This window comes from Saimiri boliviensis, chromosome 14 (assembly GCF_048565385.1).
Source record: "Saimiri boliviensis isolate mSaiBol1 chromosome 14, mSaiBol1.pri, whole genome shotgun sequence".
Lineage (NCBI taxonomy): Eukaryota > Metazoa > Chordata > Mammalia > Primates > Cebidae > Saimiri > Saimiri boliviensis.
Window position 1 is genome coordinate 17,200,243 of NC_133462.1, and position 16,771 is coordinate 17,217,013.

The 16,771-nt window shown below is 51.0% G+C and overlaps 2 protein-coding genes across 5 annotated transcripts in view; one reads left to right on the forward strand and one right to left on the reverse strand.

Moving 5' to 3' along the window:
• Positions 1 to 2,248, reverse strand: part of SUPT5H (SPT5 homolog, DSIF elongation factor subunit) — a 30,573-nt gene extending 28,325 nt beyond the window's left edge. For 2 of the 4 annotated variants that reach the window (XM_003943140.3, XM_003943139.3), the window contains exons 1-2: positions 2,140 to 2,248; positions 1,806 to 1,964 (exon numbers count right to left, since the gene is read on the reverse strand). In XM_003943140.3, coding sequence (XP_003943189.1) covers positions 1,806 to 1,880 — 75 coding nt within the window. In that variant the 5' untranslated portion in view covers positions 1,881 to 1,964; positions 2,140 to 2,248. The remainder of the gene's footprint in view (positions 1 to 1,805; positions 1,965 to 2,139) is intronic. The other 2 variants (XM_010330974.3, XM_003943141.3) reach the window with 1 other exon arrangement.
• Positions 2,249 to 11,610: 9,362 nt separating this feature from the next.
• Positions 11,611 to 13,451, forward strand: RPS16 (ribosomal protein S16). Its single transcript, XM_003943137.4, has 5 exons — positions 11,611 to 11,777; positions 11,917 to 12,018; positions 12,901 to 12,997; positions 13,093 to 13,140; positions 13,240 to 13,451. Exons 1-5 carry the CDS (start codon positions 11,730 to 11,732, stop codon positions 13,383 to 13,385), a joined length of 441 nt encoding a protein of 146 aa, XP_003943186.1. The 5' UTR covers positions 11,611 to 11,729; the 3' UTR covers positions 13,386 to 13,451.
• The last annotated feature ends 3,320 nt before the right edge of the window (positions 13,452 to 16,771 follow it).

Consider the following 16,771-nt stretch of genomic DNA (forward strand, 5'->3'; position numbering starts at 1 on the left):
AACCTTTTCCTTTTCTTCACTCTGCCACAAGGCAAGCAAGATGATAAATGGCAACGTATATATCCTGGGAACCGGAGAAAATTCCCAGTTGTAAGTGGCACAGCCACTCATGGAGCAAAGGGCTGATCTGCAGAACAACCCTGGGTCCCAGACTTCCAGCTCCTTCCATTTTCCCAGAAAAAGCAAGAAATCTTAATCTTTATGTGAAATCTCCCTCACAAGCATTGGCAACTAATTTAAAAAGGCAACTTAAGTTTCTTTTTTTTTTGAGACAGAGTTTCGCTCTTGTTACCCAGGCTGGAGTGCAATGGCACGATCTCGGCTCACCACAACCTCCGCCTCCCAGGTTCAGGCAATTCTCCTGCCTCAGCCTCCTGAGTAGCTGGGATTACAGGCATGCACCACCATGCCCAGCTAATTTTTTGTATTTTTAGTAGAGACGGGGTTTCACCATGTTGACCAGGATGGTCTCGATCTCTTGACCTCGTGATCCACCCGCCTCGGCCTCCCAAAGTGCTGGGATTACAGGCTTGAGCCACCGCGCCCGGCCAATTTTTTTGTATTTTTATTAGAGACGGGGTTCCACCACATTGGCCAGGCTGGTCTTGAACGCCTGAACTCAAGTGATCCGCTGCCTTAGCCTCCCAAAGTGCTGAGGTTACAGGCATGAGCCAACACACCCAGTCTCAGCTAATTTTTTTTCTTTTTTTGTCTTCAGTGGTTGGCTATCAGCTAATTTTCTTATATTTCTGTAGAGACAAGTTCCCACAATATTGCCCAGATAGCCCTCGAAATTCTAGGCTCAAGTGATCCTCCCATCTAAGCCTCTCAAATCCTCGTTAATCCTTGAACAGAGCAAACACACTGCCATCTTTCCACCTGCTGGTCCCTCACTGGAACACTCCACTTCCAGCTAACCACAACCCACTCCCTCAATCATTGTTCAAATGTCACCCCTCAAACTCAGGTTGATGACCATATTTCAAGTGCAACCAGGACACTCCACTCCCCTTCTCTATTCTCCTTTTCTCCAGAGTAACTTCCAGCTTACTATATGGTGTATTTATTGGCTATGTTTATTTACATTCTCAACGGCAGAAATTTTTTAAATCTGCTTTGTTTACTGGTATACCCCAAGGGCAAAGAATTGCACCTGGTAAGGGCCGGGCGCGGTGGCTCAAGCCTTTAATCCCAGCACTTTGGGAGGCTGAGGCGGGTGGATCACAAGGTCAAGAGATTGAGACCATCCTGGTCAACATGGTGAAACCCCGTCTCTACTAAAAATACAAAAAAATTAGCTGGGCATGGTGGTGCGTGCCTGTAATTCCAGCTACTCAGGAGGCTGAGGCAGGAGAATTGCCTGAACCCAGGAGGCGGAGGTTGCAGTGAGCCGAGATCGCGCCATTGCACTCCAGCCTGGGTAACAAGAGCGAAACTCCGTCTCAAAAAAAAAAAAAAAAAAAAAAAGAATTGCACCTGGTATATAGTAGGCACTACAAATGTATTTCTGGAATGACTAGACGTAACTAAAAAAAAAAAAAATTAATGCTAAGTGCTATCTACATACACACAGAGTAAACTTTAAAAACATCACCTGTTATCTTACTGGACCTGGCTCATCTCTTCCCTCCAGAACCTGTCCCTTTGCTTGACTTCAACTTGCCTACTTCTCTGCCTCTTCCAACAATCTGGGAGCTCCCAGAAGCCAGAGCAGGCTGTGAACCCCTCGAGCCTCCCACAGGGGCCTTTCTGTCGGGAGTCCTGTCCCCAGGCGCAATGTCTCCCCCAGCGCCCCTGCCACAAACCTCGGCCTCCTCGCCGTCACTACTGCGCTCGCTGTCCTCCTCCTCGGAGAAGTTGCTGTCCTCGCTGTCCGACATCTTCCGCTGCTGCGGGAAAAGACAGCCTCAGCGTGTCCCACAATCCTGAGCTCCACCTCGAGCCTCAGTTTCCCCGCTGGTTCCCTGGGAGAAGAAAACCCCTTAGCGCACTTCCGGCAGCCTCGTTTTGGCAATCGCGAACTGGAGTGCGGACTCCCTCCTATGCCACACGTTAAACCTTCCCAGTTTCCGAATCCGCTCCCTACACCTACCGGCCCCCGGCTGCCCCCGGAACTGCCACCTCTGCACCTACACTTACCGTTCGGGCTCCACCTCCGACTTCGGTACCAGCTGCAGTTCGCACGACGCCTGGCTGGGGCAGACGGGTACTCTCGCGAGAACCCACCCATTGGCCTCGCCTAACGCGAGATTTCCGGGACTGGCCCGGGCGACTCACTTTCAAGTCGCCATCTTGAGACAGGCAGGGCTGGCTTAGCCGAGTGCGGGGCCGACATGTGCGGAGGGTCAAGAGAGGAAAAGTATTTTTAGCCTGCCGCGACTCGGCCTTTTCCAGGCTGGATCTCGTGTTTGAATTGGGTGAGCCGTTTGTTCGTTAGTCCAGGCCACTAGCGCGATATGCCAAGCCGCGAGGAGGCGGGGAATCAGCGAACAGCAAATTAGAAAAGAAACCAGGGCCGGGCGCGGTGGCTCAAGCCTGTAATCCCAGCACTTTGGGAGGCCGAGGTGGGTGGATCACGAGGTCAAGAGATCGAGACCATCCTGGTCAACATGGTGAAACCCCATCTCTACTAAAAATACAAAAAATGAGCTGGGCATGGTGGCGCGTGCCTGTAATCCCAGCTACTCAGGAGGCTGAGACAGGAGAATTGCCTGAACCCAGGAGGCGGAGGTTGCGGTGAGCCGAGATCGCGCCATTGCACTCCAGCCTGGATAACAAGAGCGAAACTCCGTCTCAAAAAAAAAAAAAAAAAAAAAACCGGCTTATATCCTAGGCCCTCTAAAGCATCCCCAGGAGTTACGTATCCCTATTTTGCAGAGAATGCTGAATGAAGCTCAGTGGAAAGCGGCAGACTGAAGCCTCCTCGCCAAGTCTGAGTGACCGTGAAGCCCTCGTTTTTTCTTTTTTCTTATTTTTTGTAGCGTTGGGGTCTCACTATGTTGCCCTGGCTGGTCTCAAACTCGTGGGCTCAAGCCATCCTCCGGCCTCGACTTCCCAAAGTGCTGAGATCACAGGCGTGACCTGCCGCGACGACCCAAGCCCCTATTTTTCTTTCCAGGCTCCCTACGTTCAGTTAAAGGAGAATTGATTAGTAATGACAGCCGACGAGTGGTGGCAGAAAGGACAGGTGTAAGGGAGAGATAAAAAATGAACCTGAAAAATCAACAGGAAGAATTTTTAACCAAAAAAAAAAAAAAGAAAAGAAAAATGAACCTTTGCCTGTAAACCCAGCGCTTTGGGAGGCTGAGGCAGGAGGATCACGAGGTCAGGAGTTAAAGACCAGCCTGGCCAAGATGGTGAAACCTCCGTCTCTACTAAAAACAAAAGTTGGCCAGGTGTGGTGTTTATTTATCCCAGCTACTGGGAAGGTGAAGCAGAGAACTGCTTGAACCCGGGAGACAGAGGTTGCCGTGAGTTGAAGTCACACCACTGCACTCCAGCTTGGGCAGAGTGAGACTCCGTCTCTAAAATAAAATAACCTCAGAAGCCTTCAGGACATAGTGGTAAAATTTCTCACATAGGTATGACACACTGGATTCAGTTTACCTAAGCCTAATATATGCCTACTTAGTTACTGGGGAATGGGGTGCAGTTATGATGGAAGCAGGCAAGGAATATACCTACAGGTTTGTGTGTCTCCCCAAAAATACTCCCCAATCCAGCAATCCCAAATTGAGTCCAAGATGGATTGGGGAGGGGCTAGGCACTCTATAAAAAGATGTTTCTTCAGTGGCTAACACTTGTAATCCCAGCACTTTGGGAGGCCAAGGCAAGCGGATCACCTGAGGTTGGGAGTTCGAGACCAGCCTGACCAACATTGAGAAACCCCATCTACTAGAAATACAAAATTAGCTGGACGTGGTTGTGCATGCCTGTAAACCCGGCTACTTGAGAGGCTGAGGCAGGAGAATCGTTTGAACCTGAGAAGCGGAGGTTGCGCCATTGCATTCCAGCCTGGGCAATGAGAGTGAAACTCCATCTCAAATAAAAAAAAAAAAAAAAGAAAGAAGAAAGGTGTTTCCCCATTTCCCCTTCCATAAGCTTGGTTCCTTTAAATACCAGCTCTTGAAAATACAGGATTCTACGGCCGGGCGCGGTGGCTCAAGCCTGTAATCCCAGCACTTTGGGAGGCCGAGGCGGGTGGATCACGAGGTCGAGAGATCGAGACCATCCTGGTCAACATGGTGAAACCCCGTCTCTACTAAAAAATACAAAAATTAGCTGGGCATGGTGGCACGTGCCTGTAATCCCAGCTACTCAGGAGGCTGAGGCAGGAGAATTGCCTGAACCCAGGAGGCGGAGGTTGCTGTGAGCCGAGATTGCGCCATTGCACTCCAGCCTGGGTAACAAGAGCGAAACTCCATCTCAAAAAAAAAAAAAAAAAAAAAAGAAAGACAGAGTTACAAAACAGCCCTAATCTGGAAACAACCCAATGTCTATCATGAGTAGAACAGATACATATTGGGCCTGGCGTGGCCCACGCCTGTAATCTCATTTGGGGAGGCTGAGCTCCACCCACCACACTTGGTTAAATCCCTACGCCCATCTCCCTCTACCCTGCCCAGATCTCATTTGGGGAGGCTGAGGCAAGCAGATAGCCTGAGGTCAGGAGTTCAACACTAGCCTGGCCAACATGATGAAACCCCATCTCTACTAAAAACACAAAAATTAGCCGCCGGGCGGGGTGGCTCACGCCTGTAATCCCAGCACTTTGGGAGGCCGAGGCGGGTGGATCACAAGGTCGAGAGATCAAGACCATCCCGGTCAACATCGTGAAACCCCGTCTCTACTAAAAATACAAAAAATTAGCTGGGCATGGTGGCGTGTGCCTGTAATCCCAGCTACTCAGGAGGCCGAGGCAGGAGAATTGCCTGAACCCAGGAGGCGGAGGTTGCGGTGAGCCGAGATTGCGCCATTGCACTCCAGCCTGGGTAGCAAGAGCAAAACTCTGTCTCAAAAAAGAATGGCTTGAACCAGGGAAGCGGAGGCTGCAGTGAGCCAAGATCACACCACTGTACTCCAGGCTGGGCTACAGAGCAAGACTCTGCCTCAAAAAAAAAATAAGTAAATAAATAAATAATAAAATAAAATTTATTTAAAAAAAAAAATTAGCCAGCCATGGTGGCACACGCCTATAATCCCAGCTACTTGGGAGGCTGAGGCAGGAGAATTGCTTGAACCTAGGAGGTGAGCTGGGTGTGGTGGCTCACGCCTATAATCCCAGCTTTTTGGGAGGCTGAGGTGGGTGGACCACCTGAGGTCAGGAGTTGGAGATCAGCTTGACCAATATGGTGAAACCCCTTCTTAAAAAAAAATGCACCTGGGAGGCAAAGGTTGCAGTGAGCGGAGATCACGCCACTGCATTTCAGCCTGGGTGACAGAGCGAGACTCCCTCTCAAAAACAAACAAAAGAAAAACCAAATTGCAGTACATCCATCCATGCAACGGAATAGTAACAACAACTGATACACAGATGAATAAATCTCCAAAACATTATGCTGGGTGAAAGAAACCAGACATCAGGAGATGTACAGCATGATTCCATTTATATGAAATTCCAGAGCAAGCAAAACCAACCTATGCACACAATGCAGATTAGTGGATGTCTGGGGCTGGCGATGGAGATGGAAATCGACTGGGAAGGGAGATAAGGAATGCTTTGGGGTGATGGAAATGTGGTCATCCAGTGCACTCCAGCCTGGGAGACAAAGGGGGACTCCGTCTCAACCAAAAAAAAAAAAAAAAAAATCAGGTGAGGTGCCTCATGTCTGTAATCCCAGCACATGGGAGGATCGCTTGAGTCCAGGTGTTCAAGATTAGCCTGGGCAATAAAAGGTAATCCCATCGCTACAAAAAAATACAAAAATTAGCTGAGCGTGGTGGCTTGCACTTAGAGCCCTAGCTGCTTGGGAGACTGAGGTGGGAAAGTCACTTGCGCCTGAGAAATCAAGTCTGCAACGAGCTGTGATCGCGCCAGTGCCCTCCAGCCTGGGTGACAGATTTGATTTAAAGGCCAAAATACAGGCCGGGCGCGGTGGCTCAATCCTGTAATCCCAGCACTTTGGGAGGCCAAGGCAGGTGGATCACGAGGTCGAGAGATCGAGACCATCCTGGTCAACATGGTGAAACCCCGTCTCTACTAAAGATACAAAAAACTAGCTGGGCGTGGTGGCGCGTGCCTGTAATCCCAGCTACTTAGGAGGCTGAGGCAGGAGGCGGAGGTTGCGATGAGCCGAGATGGCGCCATTGCACTCCAGCCTGGGTAACAAGAGCGAAACTCCGTCTCAAAAAAAAAAAGGCCAAAATACATGGACAGATGGCAAGTCCAGCCTGTGCTGCATAGTGAAACCTTGTCTCTAAATAATAATAATAGATGCTCAGGCTCCTACAGAGACCAATTATAAAATTATCTGGGCTGGGGTCTGGCCATAGTATTACTTGAAAGTTCTTCAAGTGGTAAGTATTTGTAGACAGGGATGTGAGCCACAGGACCTTCCCTGTCCTCAAGGGATAGGGATGACGTTAAAGAACACCTGTGTACTTCTCTGTACCTTCCTGGAAGAAAGAGAAGAGGGAGTATCTAAAAGAGAGTGAAAATGGGGCAGGAGGGGCAATTTATCCAACTCCCTGCCCAAGAAGTCAGAGACTTCAGATTTCACCTTACTCTCCTCCTTTCCTCTTACCCTTGGCTCCTAGGGCTCCCGGGGGATCCTCTGGACTAGAGGGAAGAGAAGGCTTGGGGCTTGGGAATTGGAGCTGGAGACTGTTTCCTCTCTCTCTACCCAGCCTCTCTGGGTGTACCTGGGAGCCCATGTCTTCCAAGGCTCATGCTGTGGTAGGGTGCCAATCACAAGCTCCCTGTAGTAACTCCAAGAATTTGCCCAGAAAGAGGGGGACAGTCTGGGGATGTTGTTTAAAGGACAAGCAAAGGCCCTGGCTGGCCACCCACAGCTGGAGGCCAGAGCATCTAGCAGGTGCTGTAGCTGGAACACAGCAGTTCCCACAGATGGTCCCTCCCCAAACCCAATCACAGACAGCTCCAGCCTGAAGCAGCCTAGAATCTCAGCAGGACACACAGTGGGGACAAGTGACCTGGTATCTATGAGCTAGGGCATGAGCCCAAGTCCCCACTCCCAAGGTTTCTTTCTTGTGGCCTGGCACAAACCCCTTCTCTTCTCTGGGTCTCAGTTTCCTCATTTGTAAATAGGGCTCTGGATAATACCTGCCTTAAGGGCTGACACTATCCCATCCTGTACTAATGTGCAAGTTAGAAAAAGACACTTGGCTGGGCACAATAGCTCACGCCTGTAATCCTAGCACTTCAGGAGGCTGAGGTGGGCAGATGACGGGTCAAGAGATCGAGACCATCCTGGCCAATGCAGTAAAACCCCATCTCTATTAAAAATAAAGAATTCAGCTCACGCCTGTAATCCAAGCACTTTGGAGGCCAAGGCGGGCAGATCACCTGAGGTTGGAAGTTCAAGGCCAGCATGACCAACATGGTGAAACCTCATCTTTAAAATAAATAAATTTTAAAAAGGAAAAATAAATAATTAAAATGTTGGTGGCTCATGCCTGTAATACCAGTACTTTGCGAGGCTGAGGCAAGTGGATCACGAGGTCAGGAGATCAAGACCGTCCTGGCCAACATGGTGAAACACCATCTCATTTTTTTTTTTTTTTTTTTTTTTTTGACACGGAGTTTCGCCCTTGTTACCCAGGCTGGAGTGCAATGGCGCGATCTCGGCTCACCGCGACCTCCGCCTCCTGGGCTCAGGCAATTCTCCTGCCTCAGCCTCCTGAGTAGCTGGGATTACAGGCACGTGCCACCATGCCCAGCTAATTTTTTGCGCTTTTAGTAGAGACGGGGTTTCACCATGTTGACCAGGATGGTCTCGATCTCTCGACCTCGTGATCCACCCGCCTCGGCCTCCCAAAGTGCTGGGATTACAGGCTTGAGCCGCCGCGCCCGGCCTCTAAGTCTTGATTTTATTAGAACAAAATACTTTACTGCCATCTGCTGGAAATTGACAAATATGCAAATCTACAATGTCTAGGATGTGAATACAGTACTGTCTTTATAGATGTGAAATCCTTGTACAGTGTACAACGTTCACATCCATACATGGAGGTCCTGTCTATCTTATATGATTGGTGCGAAGAGTAAATAAGCTAACATACTTAAAGCATTTAAACCAATACCTGGCATGGAGTAAGCATTATTTACATGTAGCTGTAGTCATCATCATCATTTGTTGTTATTATATGCCTGTCCTTATTCTTAAGGTGTTAGAAACAGCAGTGAGCATAATATATCTGTCAAGGGCTGGCGGCTGGGTCAGGAGCCAGTCTCGCTACCTCTTTCCTGCAACATATTCATATGGTCACACAGCTACCCACCCACATGGAGACCACTGAATTCTCTCTAAACCTCCAGCTGCAGAAAGAAGCAAATTCAGTACTCACCAAGAGATCATTTGTGGTGTAGAAAGTGCCATCGTTTCTGTTTCCCTACAAATCAGGGGTAAGGAGGAGAATCAGATCGTGAAGGGAAAGAGGCTGACCCTTCCTCAAACACACCCCCTATCATGCTCCATCAATTGGTCCACCCCTGTCTGCTGGCTCCACTCCCCACTCACTAGTATGTTCACGAGGTCCACAAAGAAGGAAAAAGGCTTCCTCCAGCAGAGGGGCATTCCTAGGCCCTCCCAGGGCTGCACAAGCAGGAGGATGATCCACAGAGGCAACATGGACACCTTCCTTATTCCCAAGCCTTCTCTGGTGCTTGGCCTGGGGTTCTGGAAAAGAGAGGTACAGGAAGGGGGAGCAGACTGGAAGGCTGAAGTGGATGAGGGGAACTCTCCTCTACCCCCATCCCATCCTTTGCTTGCTCCACTCAAGCCACAGGAAATTCAGGGAGTGTGCCCATAAAGGCTGGGGAAAGATGGTGACCCGAGTCAGGAGGGCTGAGGTCAGAGGGCTCCCTGACTCCCAAGCTTAGGGAAGACAGGAGACTAAGCAAGTGTGTGAAGCTCAACCTGGAGAGACTGGAGAACCTGAAGTCCCCGGCCCAACAGGCCCAAAGACAGTACCGGTTAGGCTGGGCGTGGTGGCTCACACCTGTAATCCTCCCGGGGTCAAGCAGTTCTCCTGCCTCAGCCGCCTGTGTAGCTGGGATTACAGGCACCCACCACCATGCCCAGCTAATTTTTGTATTTTTACTAGAGACAGAGTTTCACCATGTTGGCCTGGCTGGTCTCAAATCCTGGGCTAAAGTGGTCCTCTCATCTTGGCCTCCCAAAGTGCTGGGATTATAGGCATGAGCCACTGCACCTGGCCTCCATCTCGAGTATTTTGGAAACTTCGTGCCTGCGTTTCTCTCTTTTTGTCTGAGGGTTGGTCTCTCTCCCTTTAAATCTGTCACTGGGCTTGTTTATGGGGTCCGTCTCTTGGCTGTCCCGGTCTCTTCCTTTTCTCCTCCTCTTCTCCCTTGGCCCCTTTATGTCTCTCTCCTCCACATGTGCCTACATTTCTCTGGGCCACGTCTCTGTGTCTCTCCGGGTCAGCCTCTCTTCCTCCCTCCCTCCCCACAGCCTCTCCCCCTCACCCTTTTAGAGCGGGACTCTGTGCTGGATGTTCCTTCTGGCCCCAGGCCTGCCCTCCAGTGTCTTCCTGTCTCCACCCTCTTTGGCAAGGTAACCCTGTACTGCCAGAGAAACTGAGGCAACTGTGGGCTCCCTCTGGCCCTGAGAGAGGACCCTCTTGACTGGGGAGACTCCTGGTGAAGAAAGAGGCAAGGACATCTGCTGGGGAGCCTGGGGACATCCCAATCCTGAGGTTCCTCAGATGGGGTTGTGGGGCTGGGAATAGAGAATTCTGTGGGGAGGAAGCCTAGTGGAGGGTGACTTGGGGGAACAGTACGAGATGACTGGGAAATTCTAGAGAAAGAGAGTCTAGGGGCCAGGTATGGTGGCTCATGCCTGTAATCCCAGCACTTTGAGAGGCTGAGGCAAGTGGATCACTTGAGGTCAGGAGTTCGAGACCAATCTGGCCAACATGATGAAACCTTGTCTCTACTAAAAACACAAAAATAGGCCGGGCACGGTGGCTCACGCCTGTAATCCCAGCACTTTGGGAGGCCGAGGTGGGTGGATCACGAGGTCAAGAGATCGAGACCATCCTGGTCAACAATGGTGAAACCCCGTCTCTACTAAAAATACAAAAATTAGCTGGCCACGGTGGCACACGCCTGTAATCCCAGCTACTCAGGAGGCTGAGGCAGGAGAATTGCCTGAACCCAGGAGGCGGAGGTTGCGGTGAGCCGAGATCGCACCGTTGCACTCCAGCCTGGGTAACAAGAGCGAAACTCCGTCTCAAAAAAAAAAAAAATAAATAAATAATAAATAAATAAAAATAAAAAACAAAAATAAAAAAATAAAAAATAAATACAAAAATTAGCTAGGTGTGGTGGTGCATGCCACTCCCACCCATTCAGGAGGCTGAGGCAGCAGAATTGCTTGAACCCGGGAGGCAGAGGTTGCAGTGAGCAGAGATCATGCCACTGCACTCCAGCCTGGGAGACGGAGGGGGACTCCATCTCAAGAAAAAAAGAGATTCTAGGGTGGGGACCTGGAAAAGGTGAATTCTTGGGGGAAGGTCTATGAGGAGAGGGGAATTCTAAGGGGAGGAAAACTCCAGGGGAGGCAGTTGCTGGGGAGAGGAGTCTCGGAAGGGAAATAAATTCAGGAGAAAGGCAGATTTTGAGGGATGGGTCTCTGAGAGAGATTTTGTGGATTTGTGGGGCGGGCGGGGTGTTCTGGGAAAGGGGCATTTGCCGGGAAGGGAGATTCTGCAGGGAGATTCCAGAGGTACTGGGTCCTGACAAGAGGAAGATTCTGGGAAGGGTGACTGAGGGGACGAGGGCCGGGTGGAGGGAGATTAAAGGAAAGGGGGGGGGTCTCAGTTGAGGGCTCTGAAGAGGGGCATTTGGGGGTGGCCTTCTGAGAGGATTATGGGAAACATTCTGGGAAGAGGAGAGTGAAAGGAAAGAAATTTTGGTGAAAAGGAGCTTCTGGGGGGAGGGGGCCCTGAGGGGAAAGAATTCTGGAAGAAGATCCCGAAGGAGAGGGATTCTAGGGAGGACAGGATTCTGGGAATCCTAAGTCTGAGAATCCAGCCAGATTCCTTGCAGCAGATTCCAGAGGAAAGGTTCTGATGGCGGGGCATTCGGGAAGGAGGGAGTCCAGAGGAGAGAAAGATGACAGGTGGTAGGAGGGTGGGAGCTGATTTACAGAAGGACCGAAGGGAGATTATTAAAGGACCAGACGCAAAGGAGAGCTGCATCAACCCCCGACTACAGAGGACGCGAAGCACATTCCCTCTGCATTCCCCTCAGTCCACACACGACACTCCCAAGCCCCGCCTCTTCCGCCCACAGTGCTCGGCCCTTCCGCCTCACAGGGCCCGCCCCCTCAGCTGCTAAGGGCCTTCCCGCCGCAGAGTAGACGCCTCGCCCCTTAGCCGCAACGGAAGCCGTAAAGCTCTCTTCCGTCGCGACACAGCGCTCCAGGCGCCTGCGCAGACCCTGAAAACCGGCCAGGGTGGCCTCGCGCTTTCCTTTTCCGGTTGCGGCGTCGCGCGGTGAGTTTCTTTAGTCCACGTTCACAGCCATGCCGTCCAAGGGTCCGCTGCAGTCCGTGCAGGTCTTCGGACGCAAGGTGAGCCAGACGTCGGATGGGAAGGGGAGGGAAAGGAGAAGGCCGGGGTTTGGGAGAGGCCGGTGGGCAGGAAGCTAAGGGGGAACATGGGAGCTGGAGCCTGAGCTCACGCGGCCCCGCTTTCTCTTGTGTTCCACAGAAGACAGCTACAGCTGTTGCGCACTGCAAACGTGGCAATGGCCTCATCAAGGTGAACGGGCGGCCCCTGGAAATGATCGAGCCGCGTACCCTCCAATACAAGGTGCTGGGATCAGGCACGGGCGTTGAGTGGAGAGTCGAGATGTAGCTGTTGAAAACCGAGGGCTGGTATCAGCAATGGGATGTTGAAGCTGTGTTGGGCGTAGAAAAGTGGGGTATTTGGCAGTAGAGCTGGGCTTTGGTTCAGAAGATATAAAAGCTGAGATGGGGATGTTGAAGATTAAGGATTTGCCTTGAAAACTGGGATGTTTGGAACATCACCGAACTCGGGTGGACCCAAAGGGTTGGGGGGACATCGCCTTCTTAGTTGTATTTTCACAAGGATCAATATTTTGATTCTGATAAATCCGAAGTGTCTAAAGCAGGGTTTAGACATTGTAAATGCTCAGTATGTATTAAGATAGCTTGAATTTTATTTATTTTTTTGAGACGGAGTTTCGCTCTGTCGCCCAGGCTGGAGTGCAGTCACGCGCTCTGCTCATTGTAATCTCCACCTCCTGGTTTCAAGCAATTCACCTGCCTCAACCTCCCTGGTAGCTGGAAGTACGGGTGCACAGCACCACGCCCGGCTAATTTTTGTGTTTTTAGCAGAGACGGGGTTTCACTGTGTTGGCCAGGCTGGTCTAGAGCTCTTGGCCTCGGGTTATCCACCCGCCTCAGCCTCCCAAAGTGCTGGGATTACAGGCGTGAGCCACTGCGCCCGGCCAAATTTGGGTTTGTTTAAATGCTTGCTTGTGAAAGGGGTTCTTCTGCTACTTTTCCCTTCTCTGACTCTATAGAGGGGCTTGCAGTGACAGCCTGATCCCCATCCTCTAGGAGTACTTGGAGGCCAGTGGTGGCAGAAGCCACAGAAGCAAGGGGAAGCCCAGTGAGATGGCTGAGCTGCGCAACGTGTAACTTACACTCATTCCTCCTGTTCCTTTAGCTGCTGGAGCCAGTTCTGCTTCTTGGCAAGGAGCGATTTGCTGGTGTGGATATCCGGGTCCGTGTGAAGGGTGGTGGTCACGTGGCCCAGATTTATGGTGAGTCCTAGGAACTGGGTGCATGAGGTAGGTTGCTCTGGGAGGGAGGCCTTCACAAAGCTCCTGTACCCTTTCATTTTGTGTCTTCCTCACAGCTATCCGTCAGTCCATCTCCAAAGCCCTGGTGGCCTATTACCAGAAATGTGAGTGAGCATGAGCCCTTCCCATGAGGTGGGTGGGTATGTAGGGATCAAGTCAAGGACTCCGCTTATCTAAATCTTCATCCATACTCTTCTCTCTAGATGTGGATGAGGCTTCCAAGAAGGAGATCAAAGACATCCTCATCCAGTATGACCGTACCCTGCTGGTAGCTGATCCCCGGCGCTGTGAATCCAAAAAGTTTGGAGGCCCTGGTGCCCGTGCTCGCTACCAGAAATCCTACCGATAAGCGCATCCTGATGATCAAAGATCACCTTTGTAATAAAGTTCTTGAGGGATTTTACTGTTTCAAGAACTCCGTGTGGCTTTATGTGTTGGTAGTGCATGTTTAACCAGACAGAATGCAGAAAACACTCTCGACTTACTGCCAGTCTGGATTTAACCCTACCCAGAAGTGGTCACATGGGGCTTGATGTGGATGGGTGAGGCAGAAGGTAGGGGCTCTCTGTCTCTACACCTCCAGTAGAGAGTCCAATGTGCAGACACAGCTGAGGGGGCAGTGGTATGGGGCCACTGGTGGCTATAGACCTTGGTGGATATATGGGTCATCTCCATATATCACCCATATGGGTGTCTATTTTTTCAGTCCATTTACTGCATCATAATGGCATATTGGGAAAGAACAGGAAATGTGTAAGATAAATCTTTATGATGAAACAGGGTCTCATTCTTTACCCCAGGCTACAGTGCAGAGGTACAATCACTAACTGGCCTTGAATTCCTGAGCTCAAAGGATCTTCCTGCCTCAGCTGTGACTCCAGGTTTGGTTTTTGTTTTTCTGGAGACAGTCTTGCACTGTCCCCGAGGTTGGTGCGCAATGGTGCTGCTCACTGCTACCTCTGCCTCCCTGGTTCAAATGATACTCCTGCCTCAGTCTCCCAAGTAGCTGGGATTATAGGTGCCCGCCACCATGCCAGGCTAATACTATATATTTTTAGTAGAGATGGGCTTTCGCCATGGGGACCGAGGTCTGCTGGCCGGTAGAAGAGTAGCCAGGGAGGCCATGTCTGTAGTGAGTTTACGGATGCCTACTGCCTCAACTTGCTCATTTGCTCCTTTGAACACCTGTGATGGGCCATGTGCTCCTCTTGGGGCCCTGGATGACCACAGCCCTCTTCCCCCTCCCAAGGAGTCACAGATGAAGCAAGGGTTGCTGCCCATGCTGGAGGAGGAGTTGGGCTTCCAAGCACAGTGCATCCTCAGTGTCTTGTAATGGGTGCTTGGAAACGGACTTAAGCAAAACAAGCAGATCCTGGAATAACAGTCCTTAACATTGTTTAAATATTGGTTTCCTTATGCGTCCTTTCCCTTAAGGTCACAGTTTCCAAGAACCTATTGATGACGTTAAGTGAGGGCTTGTGAGGTGGCTAATGACTCATATGAAGCTAGTAAACTTAATTAAAGAATACAGTGATCTCTGCTTCCTAGTTCTCTACAGCCAATAGGGAAGCCCTGCTCTTAAATGCTGAGGATGGGGCCAGTCCCGGTGGCTCAGGCCTGTAATCCCAGCCCTTTGGGAGGCCGAGATGGGTGAATCACCTGAGGTCAGGAGTTCGAGACCAGCCTGACCAATATGGTGAAACCCCATCTCTACTAAAAATACAAATATTAGCCGAAGGTGGCAGTGTGTGCCTATAGTGCCAGCTACTCAGGAGGCTGAGACAGCAGAATTGCTCAAACCCCAGAGGCAGAGGTTTCACTGAGCCAAGATCGTACCACTGCACTCCAGCCTGGGTGACCGAGCAAGACGACTCCTCAAAAATAAATAAATAAATAAATAAAAGGAGTGGGGTTCACTGAGCATCTAGTAGGAAGTTGGTGGTGGTATCCACATCCCTGTGAAGTTGGTGACACAGGATGGGAAAGCTACCCTAGTGGCAAAATAATGTTCTACAGCTCACCAAGTTTTGCATTGCAGCCAGTTAACTCGGGTTAACTGGGTTTAGCTGGCATTAACGTAAATGTCCCGGAGAGGATATCAGGCACCACCCTTATCCTTTCAGAGCCTGATTTAGCTGCAGCTCCGAAGAGGACTGGGCTCCGAACCAAGGGAGGCCGGCAGGAAAGGTATTCCTGAGCTGGGGCCGCGAAGCAGCAGTAGGAGTTGGGCGGGAGGGAGGAATGGAATTCACAGACACCAGGAGTAGGTGCAGAGGCAGGCCTGGAGCCCATGGTTTTCTCAGGGGGTGCAGAGACCCCCTTATTGAGGCTCCTGGCTCTTTCCAAGTGGCACAGCTGGGACACATCTGGACAGGAAAGGGGGGCTCACCTCTCCTTTCCAGCTCCAGGCTTTGGAGTGGACGGGCCTCTTCTCTCTCCCTGCCTCCTCGAATACCGGGAATTCCGACGCGGCTGGGAGCCCAGGCCAGGCTGAGAACTTTCCTTCAGCTGGGAATGTGCAGCTGGGGCGGAGGAGGGGAGCGCCGGCTTCGGTCCTGACCTTGGGGAGGCTGCAGTGGAGTGGATCACTCCAGGGTGAGGAGTTCACCTCCGCCACGATGGGGGCCCCCTGGACGCAGTCCCGGCCCTGGCGGACAGTAGCCAGTCAATAAACAGTAAGTGAGCAGAAGCCAGCAGCTAGCATTTATTGAGCCAGGCCTTGCGCTGGCCACTGTACTCAGCTAATTATCAGAATCTTGGGGCATGCACAGCACCAGGCCACAAGCCTCATGAGGGCAAGGCAGTGTTCTCTCTTGCATCCCCACTGGCAAGAACAGCACCTGGCACAGGACACGCACTTTTATTTATGTATTGTATTTTTTTCAGATGGAGTTTTGCTCATTTCCTAGGCTGGAATGCAGTGGGTGATCTCCACTCACTGCAACCTCCTCCTTGGGTTCAAGTGCTTCTCCTGCCTCAGCCTCCGGAATAGCTGGGATTACAGGTGCCTGCCACCGTGCACAGCTTATATTTTGTATTTTTAGTAGAGATGGGTTTTCACCATGTTGGCCAGGCTGGTCTCAAATTCCTCACCTAAAGCGATCCACCTGCCTCGGCCTCCCAAAGTGTTGGGATTACAGGTGGAGCCACCACCTGACCAGGACAGGCAAATTTAATAGTAGACTTGAGCCAGGCTGTGTGGATTTGAGTCTCAGTGCTGTACCTTCCTAGCTGTGTGACTAGGCAAATCCCTTAGCCTCTCTGTGCCTGCCTCAGTTTCCTCACCTTTAGACTGAGGATTAAAAAACATGTTCAGCTGGGCTCGGTGGCTCACGTCTGTAATCCTAGCACTTTGGGAGGCCAAGGTGGGTGGATCACCTGAGGTCAGGAGTTCAAGACCAGCCTAGCTAACATGGTAAAACCGAGTCTGTACTAAAAATACAAAAATTAGCTGGGGGTGGGGGGGTGGGCACCTGTAAGGAAGCTGAGCAGGAGAATTGCTTGAACCTGGGATGTGGAGGTTGTAGTGAGCCAAGATCACGCCATTGCAGTCCAGCCTGGGTGAGAAGAGCTAAACTCTGTATCCCCCCCACCAAAAAAAAGAAAAAAAAATTCAGATTCCCAGTCAGGAATGAATGATGACTCACACCTGTAATCCCAGCACTTTGGGAGGCCAAGGTGGCCAGATCACTTGAGGTCAGGAGTCCGAGACTAGCCTGACCTGCATGGCAAAAC

What these genes read in the sequence shown, in the direction of transcription:
- RPS16 (XM_003943137.4), top strand. Translation starts at nt 11,730, where the DNA reads ATGCCGTCCAAGGGTCCGCTGCAGTCCGTGCAGGTCTTCGGACGCAAG. An exon ending in CGCGTACCCTCCAATACAAG is followed by an intron (nt 12,019 to 12,900) that starts GTGCTGGGATCA and finishes CTGTTCCTTTAG; the next exon opens with CTGCTGGAGCCAGTTCTGCT. An exon ending in GGTGGCCTATTACCAGAAAT is followed by an intron (nt 13,141 to 13,239) that starts GTGAGTGAGCAT and finishes TCTTCTCTCTAG; the next exon opens with ATGTGGATGAGGCTTCCAAG.